The 14,768-nt window shown below is 43.8% G+C and overlaps 2 protein-coding genes across 2 annotated transcripts in view; both read left to right on the forward strand.

Annotated features, from left to right (window-relative positions):
- Positions 1-14,768, forward strand: part of LOC115464549 — a 371,428-nt gene that overhangs the window by 193,364 nt on the left and 163,296 nt on the right. The window contains 7 exon segments of the mRNA XM_030194915.1: positions 1,711-1,802; positions 4,332-4,407; positions 4,548-4,661; positions 8,156-8,284; positions 8,603-9,631; positions 9,884-10,114; positions 10,220-10,351. Coding sequence (XP_030050775.1) covers positions 1,711-1,802; positions 4,332-4,407; positions 4,548-4,661; positions 8,156-8,284; positions 8,603-9,631; positions 9,884-10,114; positions 10,220-10,351 — 1,803 coding nt within the window.
- LOC115466399 (oocyte zinc finger protein XlCOF6-like) lies at positions 443-10,617 on the forward strand. Its single transcript, XM_030197599.1, has 6 exons — positions 443-779; positions 1,097-1,223; positions 4,297-4,407; positions 4,548-4,661; positions 8,156-8,284; positions 8,603-10,617. The coding sequence occupies exons 1-6, from the start codon at positions 756-758 to the stop codon at positions 10,183-10,185; spliced, it is 2,088 nt and encodes a 695-aa protein (XP_030053459.1). The 5' UTR covers positions 443-755; the 3' UTR covers positions 10,186-10,617.

The raw sequence follows: 14,768 nt of genomic DNA on the forward strand, positions 1-14,768 counted from the left end.
AACCTCTCTCACTGTATTCCAAGCCTCATTCTGGTGCTCCAATAACCTCTCACTGTATTGTAAGCCTCATTCTGGTGCTCCAATAGCCTCTCTCACTGTATTCCAAGCCTCATTCTGGTGCTCCAACAGCCCCCCCCCCCCCCTCTCTCTCTCTCTCTCTCTCTCTAGCCTCATTCTGGTGCTCCAATAACCTCTCTCACTGTATTCTAGTGCTCCAATAGCCTCTCTCACTGTTTGCTAAGCCTCATTCTGGTGCTCCAATAGCCTCTCTCACTGTATTCCAAGCCTTATTCTGGTGCTGCAATAGCTACGAAACTGGAGAAGGGAACAGGAGAAGGGATGACGACAAAAAGTTGAAGCCAATTAGATTAATCTGAGGGATAATAGGCTAGATAGGCTCACACCGTCTCCTGTTCTGAATCTGGTACAGCTGCACTTTAAAAACAGGGGAATCCCTCAGTATGATGTCAGCTGAGGGCTTTGCGCATGCTCAGAGACTGTCTCTACTTGGTCCAGCGTCTGCAGGGCTGCAAAGAGCAAAAAGACTCCCATGAAAAGTAGAAAAGTTCTGTCTCCCGGTACTGGGAACCCTGTAAGTTCCAGTCCTAGAGCTGCACAGGTGGAGAGGAGCGGGAGGCACTTTAACTGAGACCTTCAGGACTGCGATCCGCCTCCTCCTGTCTTTCCGAGGAAAGGGAAATCTGCAGCCTAATCCATCCCAGCAGCTGCACAATTCAGGGGGAAACAGGAGAGAAATGACTGCCTTGGTTTTTGATCAGGTAAGAATTTGTACTTTGTCCTCGTGCTCCACTTTCTGGCTCATGCACACATAGGGTTACCATATTTGCAGGCACAAAAAAAAAAGACAGAAATTTTTGCTACCTTTGCTAACGAAATATCATAATTGTTTGAGGCTTCTGCAGATGAGGACAGAACCCATGGGGATGGGGTGGGGACGGAGGCAGAACCCACAGGGACGGGGACAAAGTCATTCTCGAATTTTCAGATCTTCTAGCTTCAGCCAGACAGAAATTGAACTACAGAAAAAACATTATATAAAAGGGCTTAATCTCTTCTAACGACCCTGTGTACGCAGGCATCAATCGCATTCAGTGATGTGGCTGCTTATTTCTTGGAAGTGGACTGGGTCAGTCTGGGAGAATGGCAGAAGGAGCTGTACAAGAAGGTCATCAAGGAGATTCACAACTTCCTGATCTCTCGAGGTAAATCCACGTATTTGCCATCTTTTCCCCATAAATACATTTGTTATATATTAACTAATTTGTATTCCTTGAGCACATTTTCTGTGTGTGTTATAAGAACATAAGATGTGTCATGCTGAGTCAGACCCAAGGGCATCTTAGGCTGAGTCAGTCTGTCTTTTAAGAGATTAGTGCTTAACCAAAATTTTCAGCAGTATCCCTCAGTATTATTGGCTTCATATCACGTCTAAGGGATGCAGGGCTGGAGTTACAGGAGGGCAAACAGGGCACTTGCCCTGGGCCCCCATACTACAGGGGGCCCTAAAACCTCAGTGAAGGCATTTGTTTCCTCATCACAGACTTTCCAATTGTAAAAAGTGAATTTTAGTTTCCGCCCTGGGCCCCTGAATGTCTAACACCAGCCCTGAAGGTTATAAGGGCTGGAAAAATCCCAGATATCAGGGCCCTAAAATTAAGGGCTTGACTCTGATAATCTCCCATCCAACAGGAAAGACACCACTGCTGCAGGTCAAGCAAAAGATGCTGCTCTGTATTAAACCAGATCCTTCATACATGCCTCTCTTTAACCTGACAAAACTGGTAAGGCATTGTCATGTTTTCCAAAGCAGGAACTAGGATCGTGAGCCCTTGGGCAACTGCCGAGGAGCGGCAGTGGCAGGCAAAACCACCCCACACCGGAGACTAGGCAGAACAGGGCTGGCACCCCGGACTGGAGTTACAGCAGAGCCAAACAAGCTGGGACAGGCAGAGACTTCACCTGCGCTTGACCACCGTTCCTCAGGAGTTGAGCCCTTGAGTGCAGGTGGCCGGCAGGACTTACCGGACAGGGCCGGAACTGGATACCAGCAGGATACACACAGGAACTAAAACACACAGGGAGGCTAGGCAGAATACTAGCCTAGGACTATCAGACAGACAAGGGACAGAACTGAAAGCTGCAAGCAGCCACTGAAACAGGGAACAAACACAGATAGACAGGAGACAGAACTGAAAGCTGCCAGGCAGCCACTGAACAAGAAACACAGACAACCTAGAACTAGACAAAGACATACAAACAAGAAACAAGACTGGGAAACAAGCAATAAAGTACAAGAAGCTACACAAAGGCTAAACTAGAATCAGGCAAGAATACAGACTATAAACTGGACTAGGCAGAAGTGCAGCAAGCACCAACAAACCAGGGCCTTAGGCGATGCAAAGGCAAAGCAGAGAGTTTCCAAATGGCTAATAGGCCCAGTAGCAGCTGAGATTCAACTGCAGCAATCACCAGGCAGCTACGGGTGCTGTGCAGGCTCAAACAAGCCAAGCAAGTCTGGCAGGCCGGAAGATCCGGACTGGACTGGGCTGAAGTCTGGAACGGGAAACAGCACACAGACAATCCAATGCAGCCAGCACACAGAGACAGAACTAACTCAGGAAGAACAGACAGGAGCCAGCTCAGAAGCTGACCGCCGGAAATAAGGTGAGTCTGAGAGGTGTCACGGCCACAGACATGACAGGCAGAGAGGAGAGAGGATTTATCTCTGATGACTCCTAAAGAATCACAACTTCAGCACAAAGGCTTGATATGTTAGATCTGCACAGGGATTAATTTCTGGGGGGGAAAGCCTGGAACATGGCTGTACTATTTCTTTTCAGATGCCAGAGCACCAGGGGTATTCTGCACTGGTTCAGGGAAGAGAAGGGAAAGGGGTGACCCTGGAGCACAGCAGTCACTGTATTTCCTAATCCTGCCCCATTTCTCCACTTGCTTCTAACCCCAGCCCCCCTTAACTCGCCCGTCACTCCACACTTCCCCATTTTGGCTACAAATTAAGGCCTGGATCTGTACATAATTATATTACACCTGCAGGTAACCAGATGTCACAGATCAAATATTCTCCTTCTGCCTCTCATGTCCTCTAGGTAGAGTTATCTTTAAAACCCAGAGCTTGGTTCTATTTTTTCCCCCTTTTTGAATCTTTTTAATAGGAAGCAGAGATTTCATTTCCCCACGAGGGTGCCTGCTTACAGAGAACATTGGCCGCTGCAATGCCCCTGATCATGAACAGAATTGACTATATCCAGTGACGTACCGAGGGCGGGGCAGTGGAAGCGGTCTTCCCTGGGTGCACACGCTGCAGGAAGGGTGCAGGGAGCGACTGTCAGCTCCGCTGGTTCCCTGCTCCCTTTGCTGTTACTTCCTGTTCCGGTTCAGAGAGAGCAGGAACCTGCGGAGCTGACATGCCGCACGGCTGCTCCCAGCACCCCAGCAGGGAAGAAGAAAGCACCCCCGGGGGGGGGGGGGGGGGACGACACTGCACCCGGGGGGAGGGGGAGTACGCAGCAGCGAACCACCCTGGGTGGCAGCCGACCAAGGAACGCCACTGACTATCAAACATATAAACGGCAAGTGACCGTACTCACTCGCAAATGCGCAGTAGACTTCCCTCTCTGTCCCGCCCCCGCGTCAATACGTGATGACGGGGGGGCGGGACAGAGAGGGAAACTGCATGAAGGGGAGGGAACTGCTGAGGTCGCCGCCACTGGTACACCCCCCCCCCCCGGAGTTGTCGCCGCTGCCACCCCTCCACCCGGCCCGTCTCTTTGCTATTCAACTTACATCTCTGGAGCAGGCAGATCAGCTGAGCTGCCGTTGGCCTTCCTTCCCTGCGTGTGTCCCGCCCTCGCCGACATTATGTCACACGAGGGCGAGACACAGGCAGAGAAGGAAGGCCGACGGGAGCTCAGCTGATCTGCCTGCTCCGGAGATGTAAGTTGAATAGCGAAGAGACGGGTCGGCATCGGCGACTCGGGGGGGGGGGGGGTACCGGCAGTGGTGAATTTGGGGGGGAGGGGCCAGCGGCGACCTCGGGGGGGAGGGGGCAGCGGCGACCCAATAGCCCGTTTTAACGGGCTCAACGGCTAGTGTCAGAAATTGTCCAAGGTCTAATCTTAATCAGGTGGCAGGGTGTAGCTGTCTCTTTTCAGTAGACTTGTCATGAAAATACACACCTGTATGCACCCACCGGCACACTGCCCATAAAACCTCCAGGGACTTCTACTAATATAATTTAAAATCTATTATTGACAGGCTATTCAATTCTTAATCCTGATGTTATCTTCAAGATTAAAAAGGAAGAGAAACATCTCACACAACACTATGAATTGGAGGGAAGAGAAAACATGAATGACCCCAGCATGAGTAAGTAAATGTTTGGTAGTTAAAGGGATTTGCATTTTCAGATCACAGGAGATGATGTGGAAACTTAAAAGCTGCTTCCTAATATAATATTATAAAGTCCTCAGTGAATCTTTGTAGACATGTTTGTTTTCTCATCACAGGTCTTCCGATTGTAACGTCTGTGTTCTCACTGAGCATTAAACAAGAAGAAGATCTTCCCTTCATGGAAAATCGTGAATCAGAGAAGCCTGAAGAGATTCACCCTCCTGTAACAGGTAAGCGTAAAATTCACTTTTTATTTTATTTATTGTTTATATTCGTAAAACTGCCTTATGCACTTCAGGCAAATGATAGAACAGAGAACGTGAAATATAAATAATATCCAACAAGTACAGTATAATAAAGACAATAAATAACAACCAGACCAAAAAGATAAATAGAATTAAAATACAATTTAAGATCAACAAAAGCACTAGAATAAACATTTTAAAAACAGAGGCATCCGAAACAACAAAGACAAATTTTATACAAATAAGGGCAGATGAAAATAATCAAGTCTTACAGATGGACCTTTTTTACTAAAATGCAGCAAGTTGGTTTACAATTATAGTGGAGGAGTAGCCTAGTGGTTAGTGCAGGGGACTTTAATCCTGGAACTGGGTTCAATTCGCACTACAGCTCCTTGTGTCTCTGGGCAAGTCACGTAACCCTCCATTGACCCAGGTACAAATAAGTACCTGTATATACTGTGTAATATATAGATACAGCTTTGAATGTAGTTGCAAAAAACACGGAAAGGCAGTATTTCCCTATTTGAGATTCTACATGGAATGTTGCTAGTAGAGGAGTAGCCTAGTGGTTAGTGCAGCGGACTTTGATCCTGGGGAACTGGGTTCAATTCCCACTACAGGTCCTTGTGTCTCTGGGCAAGTCACTTAACTCTCCATTGACCCATGTACAAATAAGTACCTGTATATACTGTGTAATATATAGATACAGCTTTGAATGTAGTTGCAAAAAACACGGAAAGGCAGTATTTCCCTATTTGAGATTCTACACGGAATGTTGCTACTGCAGGAGTAGCCTAGTGGTTAGTGCAGCAGACTTTGATCCTGGGGAACTGGGTTCAATTCCCACTACAGCTCCTTGTGACTCCAGACAAGTCATCTAATCCTCCAAATAAGTACCTGTATATACTATGTAAACCGCTTTGAATGTAGTTGCAAAAACCACTGGAAGATGGTATATCAAGTCCCATTCCTTAACAGCAACTAATAAATTCAAAGGCTGTGTGGAAACTGTTTGGGATGTGCCCATCATATTCTTTATTTCTGTGGATAACACTCTCCCCTCATTCCTGTCTCATCAGATCGTAATCTTGGGGTCATCTTCGAGTCCTCCCTCTCCTTCTCTGCACATATTCAGCAGACTGCTAAAACCTGTCATTTCTTTCTCAATAATATCACCAAAATTCGCTCTTTCCTTTCTAAGCACACTACCAGAACCCTTATCCACACTCTTATCACCTGTCGCTTAGACGATTGCAACTTGCTTCCCACAGGTCTCCCCCTTAGTCATCTCTATCCTCTTCAATCTGTTCAAAATTCAGCTGCACGACTAATATTCTGCTAGTGTCGTTATGCTCATATTAGCCCTCTCCTCAAGTCACTTCACTGGCTTCCTATCCGTTTCTGCATACAGTTCAAACTCCTCTTATTGACTTATAAGTGCATTCACTCTGCAGCTCCTCAGTACCTCTCCACTCTCATCTCTCCCTACATTCCTCCCTGGGAACTCCGTTCACTGGGTAGATCTCTCTTATCTGCACCCTTCTCCTCCACTGCTAACTCCAGACTCCGTTCCTTTTATCTTGCTGTACCATATGCCTGAAATAGACTTCCTGAGCCAGTACATCAAGCTCCATCTCTGGCCGTCTTCAAATCTAAGCTAAAAGCCCACCTTTTTGATGCTGCTTTTAACTCCTAACCCTTACTCACTTGTTCAGTTCCCTTATTTTATCATCCCCACCTTAGTAATTCCCTCATCTCTTATTTGTCCTGTTTGTCTGTCCTAATTAGATTGTAAGCTCTGTCGAGCAGGGACTGTCTTTTAATGTTCAAATGTACAGCGCTGCGTACGTCTAGTAGCGCTTTAGAAATGATAGCTAGTAGTAGTAGTAGTAATCTTTGAAGTTATTGTGCTGAAAAAGTCTTTACCGGACATTGGAGTCAATTCTATAAAGGTACAGCTAACAGGAGCCTGAGGTAAGAGCACTTAAGCTAGCCATTGAGTAGATTCTGGAGATACACATGTAAGTTACGATATCTCTCTATATAAAACACACCTCCAACGTTCTGAAGTCTCCACAAGTCCCAACGTTCTAAATGCATGGTGGTGAAACCAGGAATTCGCCCATGAGTGTTGGCCCCGCCCCCCACATAAAACGTCATGACGTCGAGGGCGGACCAATGACACTCAACCAATTGCATAGCGAACCTGTTACTAAGCGACGGAACGTGTCATAAGACACATCGCGGAACAATGAAAACCAACAGCAACAGTTGCTACGCAACGTCAACAGCAACGCTAAAAGGACCATATAGATCTCTGCTCTCCACATAAACAACAGACACGGAGGGCATATGAGGGAAGGAAAAAAAACAGCACATACACACACACTCTCACTCTTAACTGGCTATAATGAGCAACTGACCTGCCACTATCACAGGGACTGCTAGCACCTCTCTCTCTCTCTCTCTCTCTTACACACACACACGGGACACAGAGGGGATGGAAGACAAGGAACAAATCGTTGGGTATGGAGGGGGCGGCAGGGGAGGTAAGGCAAGAACTGCCTCAAATGTTTGTGCTGTGCTATGTACAATTATAATGCTGTCTCTTCATTTTGACCCTACCCTTTCACACTCACTTTCACACACACACACACTTACACTGTCAGTATCTCACACACACACGCACCCACACACATATACACACTCTCTCACACAGACACACAAACACGCCTCAAATGGTTCAGCTGTCCTATGTAAAATTTCACTGCTGTCTCTTCATTTTCACCCTACCTGTACACACTCTCTTTCACACAGAGACACACACACACACTTTCTCTGTGTCACACACACACAGACACACATACATATACACACTCTCACTCTCTCTATAGCCTTGCTAGCGCCCGTTTCATTTGTTTACGAAACGGGCCTTTTTTACTAGTATTCCATAAGTTACATGAGAAATTGAGTGCCTCTGCCCAGACTCTGTCCATGTATGGGCCCACCTGGAGACTACTCGCTCTCGAAGATGTGCATGTACTTAGAGTAATGCGTCGGGACCCTGAGACTTACAACAGCAGGGCTTTATTCGCTTCCCTGTCCTTTTCAGGATGCTGGGCTTGATGGACCTTCGGTCTGTCCCAATATGGCAATACTTATGTAACGACAAGGAAAAAAAGGTCTAAAGATTGCACACACCCACACATTCAGCCTAGCGATTCTTTTTCTCTCCTCCCCCTCCCCCACCCCCTTACGTGTCCCGCTTTTTGTCTCCTGCAGCCCTCGTGTTTCTGGCATGTTATTTTCCATCCCCCCTTCCCTAGCAACCCTTCGAACTTGCCTGTACAGATACCATCAGTATAATGGCACGAATATACTGTATGTATTTCTTTAAGATCTGTTCAGCTTTTACAAAAATCACGCTATCTACCAGCTTTAAAAACTGACCCAATTGTAACTATATTTTTCTAAAACAGGCTCTCCCAGCGTCAGACCTGATATCTTTATCCGATTTAAGAAACAGGAATTCAGGACCGAGACCCAGGGATCTAAGGAAAGAGGAAAACTTCTCAATACAGGCACATGTGACGACCTGCATGAAACAGGTGATGTGGCTTGGATTGAATGAATTCTGGATCTCCAGCAGGGTGTGGCAGAGTTTTGATTAGCGAAGGGAGTCATTGCAGAGAAAGGAGATTGAAATATGATGCACAGAACCAGCAGGATGAGATTCGATATGGTCAGTCTCCTTTTTGATATACCATTGTCTACCTGTTCCCATCTATTTGCATCGCAACTTCCTGTCATATGGAATGCTAGCTTAGAAAATGTCTTCTTTAAATAATCACATGGGGTAGCTGCCTATATATGTGCTTCTCCATAGATGTAAAATTAATGATGGTACTTTCATTTTTCTCCAATAGATCATGAATATAGGTATAATAGTAAGAAACTGAGATTGTGCAATGGACAGCAGAGGGAGGAATGGAAACAGAAAGACCCTTCCCGAGATAGCCCAGATCCTTCTGCTGAGTGTGAAGGCAGCAGCAGTAGAATAACAGCACCCAGGATGAAAGATAGAGCTGAAAACAGAGAAAGATCAAATGCACAAGATAGAAATTCCAACTGCTGCCAAAGCCTTGTACAGACTCAGGGACTAAAAGAAGGTGAGAGACCCTTTAAAAGTGGTGATACTCAGGAAAAGGTAACCACTGACCGTCATTTTGTTGAAAAAGACATAATCTTGCATAAGCCCAAGGTTCCTTACTCTCATACTATAAGCAGAACTGACAACATTGTAGACACTGTCATCCAAGAAAAACTGTTTAAATGTTCTGAATATGATACATGTTTCAGTCAAAGTACCAATGTACAACAGCAAAAAGTGACTCACACAGGACACAAACCATTTAAATGTTCTGAATGTGGTAAATGTTTCAGTCAACATAGTGCATTGAAACGGCATAAAATGACTCACACAGGCCACAGACCATTTAAATGTTCTGAATGTGATAAAAGTTTCAGTCAAAGATCAAATTTACAACAGCATAAAATGACTCACTCAGGCCACAAACCATTTAAATGTTCTGAATGTGATAAAAGTTTCAGTCAAAGATCAAATTTACAACAGCATAAAAAGACTCACACAGGACAGAAAGCATTTAAATGTTCCGAATGTGACAAAGGTTTTTATTTTAAAGGTAAATTGCAACAACATATGATGACTCACTCAGGACACAAACCATTCAAATGTTCTGAATGTGTTAAATGTTTCAGTGAAAAAGGTTTTTTGAAACGGCATAAAATGACTCACACAGGCTACAAACCATTTCAATGTTCTGAATGTGATAAAAGTTTCAGTCAAAGATCAAATTTACAACAGCATAAAATGACTCACACAGGACAGAAACCATTTAAATGTTCCGAATGTGACAAATGTTTCTATTTTAAAGGTAAATTGCAACAACATATGATGACTCACTCAGGACACAAACCATTCAAATGTTCTGAATGTGTTAAATGTTTCAGTGAAAAAGATGTTTTGCAACGGCATAAAATGACTCACACAGGCTACAAACCATTTCAATGTTCTGAATGTGACAAAAGTTTCAGTCGAAGATCAAATTTACAACAGCATAAAGTGACTCACACAGGACAGAAACCATTTAAATGTTCCGAATGTGACAAATGTTTCTATTTTAAAGGTAAATTGCAACAACATATGATGACTCACTCAGCACACAAACCATTTAAATGTTCTGAATGTGATAAATGTTTCACTGAAAAAGGTGTTTTGAAACGGCATAAAATCACTCACACAGGCTACAAACCATTTAAATGTTCTGAATGTGATAAAATTTTCAGTCGACGATCAAATTTACAACAGCATAAAGTGACTCACACAGGACAGAAACCATTTAAATGTTCCGAATGTGGTAAATGTTTCGGTCAACAAGGTGCATTGAAACGGCATAAAATGACTCATACAGGCCACAAACCATTTTAATGTTCTGAATGTGATAAATGTTTCAATTATAAAGGTAAATTGCAACAACATATGATGACTCACTCAGGACACAAACCATTTAAATGTTCTGAATTGATGTTTCAGTCAACAAGGTATTTGAAACAGCATAAAATGACAGGATGTGAACCATTTAAATGTTCTGAATGTGAAAAATGTTTCAATTTTAAAGTTATATTGCAACAACATATGATGACTCACACAGGATATACACCATTTAAATGTTTTGAATGTGATAAAAGTTTCATTTAAAGAATACAGCTAGCTACAACAGCATTAAATGACTCATACAGGACACAAACCATTTAAAAGTTCTGAATGTGATAGTTTCAAAGAGCAAATCTACAACAGCATAAAATGACTCGCACAGGACACAAACCATTTAAATGTTCTGAATGTGATAAAAGTCTCAGTTATAGAGCAAATCTACACCAGCATAAAGTGATTCACAGAGGGTGGCATGTTTCAGCCAAATCCTGAACTCAGATTTCGGGTTGATTCTGGTGCCGAATCAAAAACTGAAATCAAAACCAAAATGTTGGCATCTTTTGCCTATATATGTTACATCTTATGAACCCCTTGATAGAAGCTCTCTCTTTGGCACAAAGAAAGCAGTACAGTGAGTGTTAACAGTAAATGTGAGAGACTGATATCATGCTCCACATGCCCTGGCTTAGAAGTGAGGTTAATTGCTTTCATAGTATGCACAAAACTAATCCATTTGGAGAAAATTGCCTCAAACAGAAACCATTTCAATATTCTTAATGTGAAAAGAGTTTCAGTTGAAAAACAGCCTGCACTGCCATGAAATGTCTCACACAGAATGATGACTGTGAGATAAAGGAATTTGAACAGGAAAAGTCAATGAAGAACACTGCAGGACATTAAAGCATGCATTAACATCATGGAATAAGATTCTGGCTGTTAATCAGCTGGTAATGTCTGTGCTCTCATACAAGTTTGCTACTGTAGAAACTCGATGTGTGAACAAGAAAACTCCTCCATGCCCACAAGGTCATCTATAAGAATCGGTGTATGCCAAAACTGTATATTTCTAGAGCTGAAGGAGGAATGGACCTCATAGAAATAGATTATATAGAGAGAGCTACTATCATAGGCCTTTTTAATTGTGGCTGTCCTTAAGGACTCCTGTAGCTCCATGGAGCATCGATAAACTTGCAGCATTAATAAACCAAATCATGCTAAAATTTAGAACTGAGTATAATTCTGAGTTAAACTTTACTTTCAAATAATATGTAGTCATGTATATAAGTATTGCCACAATGGAACAGACCGAAGGTCCATCAAGCCCAGCATCCTGTTTCCAACAGTGGCCAATCCAGGACACAAATACCTGGTAAGGTCCCAAAAAAGCTCAATACATTTTATGCTGCTTATCCCAGAAATGAGCAGTGGATTTTCCCCAAGTCATTTAAATAATGGTCTGTGGACTTTTCCTTTAGGAAGCCATCCAGACCTTTTAAAAACCCCGCTAAGCTAACTGCCTTTACCACATTCTCTGGCAACGAATTCCAGAGTTTAATTACATGTTGAGTGAAGAAAACTTTTCTCGTATTAAATTTACTACTTTGTAGCTTCATTTATTGCTCCCTAGTCTTGCATTAAAATCTGATTAACAATGAGCTAGTGTTAAAACCTGAGCTATGTTCTCTGACATTGTATTGGTTGTCTAAAATGAGCTCACATCACTAACCTGTTGAACGTTTTAATACATTCTTATTAGGTGTATCCAGGGGCGTATCTGCGTGGGGCCACAGGGGCCTGTCCCCTGCAGATTTCGCCCCGGACCCCCCTACTGCAGTTAACCCTCCCTCCCTCCCTCCCCTGCCTATCACCGTCACCTACTCCTGAGGTCCGCTTCCTCCTGCCGGCTTTTTAAAATATTGCTTCAGCTGGAAGGGGGACCCCAACCCCCCGACAGCCCAGCCGCAGTCTTCTTTAACTTCTTCATCCTTGTCGTGCTGTGAAAGCTGCATGCATCCTTAGTTCCAGTTGGACGGAGTCGCAGCTGAAGCAATATTTTAAAAAGCCGGCAGGAGGAAGCGGACCTCGGGGGTAGGTGACGGCGGTAGGCGGGGGAGGGAGGGAGGGTTAATGGCGGTAGGGGGAAGGGTTGACGGCAGTAGGGGGGGCTATAATGTGCCCCTTACTCTAGCCCCTGCCCCCCCTACCGCCGAACCTCAGATACGCCCCTGGGTGTATCATTAGCATTATGCTAACATTGTATTCTATCTCTGGTATTTGAATTCCATTGCTCTGTTTCACTGTAGTTCTATTATTAGGTTTCAATTTACTGTTTTCAAATTTACCTCATTTATTGTATTTATGTTTATTCTTGGTTATTTTACTATTGTTATGCTGTTAACAAAATTGTAAGTTTTATGTTAAACTGTACCTGCTGTATACCGCCTTGGATGAATCTCTTCATAAAGGCAGTTCAGAAATCTAAATAAATAATTCTGTAATTGTTGATGTTGTTTTAGGGAACCTGCATATCTCTAAATTTCTTTATGTACATGAGCTTTGAGCCCCTGGCATACCTGAAAAGAAGGGAGAGAGTGGTGGGGTTGGGGTGGGGCTGGTGAGGTTTCTCTTCTGTCTCTGTTTACAGGAATCTCTGCCATCACCATGAATGAATGAGGGCTTTTTTTACCAGGTAGCCAAAAAGAGGAGTAGGGGAGGTGTGGGGCTTTCTTGCCTGTTTGTGAATGAGGTGAGCAGTGCCTGGCTGTCGTATAATGAAACAGTTTTGCAGGTAAGTAAAAACCCAGGTGTTCTTTAACTAAGATGCACTGAAAAATGGCTTGCGGTAGTGTAGGCGTGGGTTTTGGGCGTGTGACGATCCGTTTTTTAGTGCGCCTCTAAAAAAGGGGCCCTTTTTTTTCCCGAAAATGGGTGTGCCTTGGTGGTAATGACCTACACGAGTCAAATGCCACTTGGCGTGCGTCTGTAACGAGCAACAGAAAATAAAAAAATATTTTTCAGACCTGTGTTTCTGACGCACGCAAAAATTGAAATTACCGCAAGGGCCATGCAGTAACCGGGCGGTAACTCCAATTTGGCATGCATTCAGCGCGCGTAGGCGCCTACACAGCTTACTAAAAGGACCCTCCAGTGTTTCAGTGTGAGGATTCTGCACTCTCTTGCATTTCAGTGTTTTATTTCTATGTACCTTTAAGTTAACTAATTGAGGGGTCATTTTACTAAGCTGTGGTAAAGAGTGGCTTGCAATAGTGTAGGTGTGGGTTTTGGGCGTGTGCAGAAATATTTTTCAGCACACATACCAAAAATGCCTTTTTAAAAAATATTTGCTGAAAATGGGCATGTGTCAAAATCAGTCTTGCTGTGTGCCCATTTTGGGTGTAGACCTAGCGGTAATGACTGGCATGCGTCCTAAAATAAAAAATATTTTTCAGGCGCGCGTAACGGACGCGCACCAAAAATGAAATTACCGCAAGAGGTACATGGTAGTCGGGTGGTAAGTTCATTTTGGCGTGCGTTGGGCACGCGTAGAGCCTACCGTGGCTTAGTAGAAGGGACCCTGAATTTTCTAATGATGACACTTTATTTTGCACCTATTTATAAATATATGTATAGTGTACTCTAGGCAAGCACTTTTGTTAAAAAGAAGAAAAGTATTGCATTTTACATTAGTCCAGCCGTTTGCTGCTAACTCTGGATAGTCAGAATGCTTGCTTGCTTGCTCGCTCTCTCTCTCTCTCTCTCTCTCTCACACACACACACACACACACACTCTCTCACGCGCACACACATACACACACACACACACACATTAGCTGTAACATCAACAATGTGAAGTTAAAAGAGAGGCTTGAAGGACTTTTTTCAAAAACAGCAAGGTTAGAGGCCCGCAGGTCAATGATTAAGGTATATACAATGGTTAAATCATCTAACTGAAAGGAGACAATACCTATCTATAAACAATCATTACATCACTGGTCTCTACATCTAAGCAATGCTAAGAGTTCTTAGACCAGGAAAAGAAGCAGTAATCATTACACTATACATACAACATCACTGGTCCTCACATCATCCAGGCTCTTAACATCAGCTGGGGGGGGGCCCATTACAGCGAAAGCCAGGAGCTTTTTAGACCAGGAACAGATCCTCTGCACAGCGTGTCCACTCACAGATGAGCCCCCACTCTGCTGTAACAAGCCCCCCTTTTTTTATTAGGCTAAGAGCTCATGTTCAGAGCTGAGTACAATTACAGAATGCTTCTCTGTTTATTTATTTATTTAGATCATTTATACCCTGCCTATTACCACATAAAGCAGTCCCTAAGCGGCTTACAGTGAACTAAAGAAGCAGTAGAAAGGGACCGGAGGAAGAAGGGAAGGGAATATTAATACAATATTTAATCAGATAAGTGGCAAGGAATAGAAAACCAAAAGAAGAGAAAGTAGGATTCCAAAATCAGATCTTGACTCGCTCAGACATGACCAGTCCTCAAAGCAGCAGTAAACAAGCCATACTGTGGGAACGTGGTCACATGTTTTTCAAGCCCAGATGGCCAGGCTGAA

Source organism: Microcaecilia unicolor, chromosome 3, assembly GCF_901765095.1.
Source record: "Microcaecilia unicolor chromosome 3, aMicUni1.1, whole genome shotgun sequence".
NCBI lineage: Eukaryota > Metazoa > Chordata > Amphibia > Gymnophiona > Siphonopidae > Microcaecilia > Microcaecilia unicolor.

What these genes read in the sequence shown, in the direction of transcription:
- LOC115466399 (XM_030197599.1), top strand. Translation starts at nt 756, where the DNA reads ATGACTGCCTTGGTTTTTGATCAG. An exon ending in CATGAATGACCCCAGCATGA is followed by an intron (nt 4,408 to 4,547) that starts GTAAGTAAATGT and finishes TTCTCATCACAG; the next exon opens with GTCTTCCGATTGTAACGTCT. An exon ending in TGACGACCTGCATGAAACAG is followed by an intron (nt 8,285 to 8,602) that starts GTGATGTGGCTT and finishes TTTCTCCAATAG; the next exon opens with ATCATGAATATAGGTATAAT.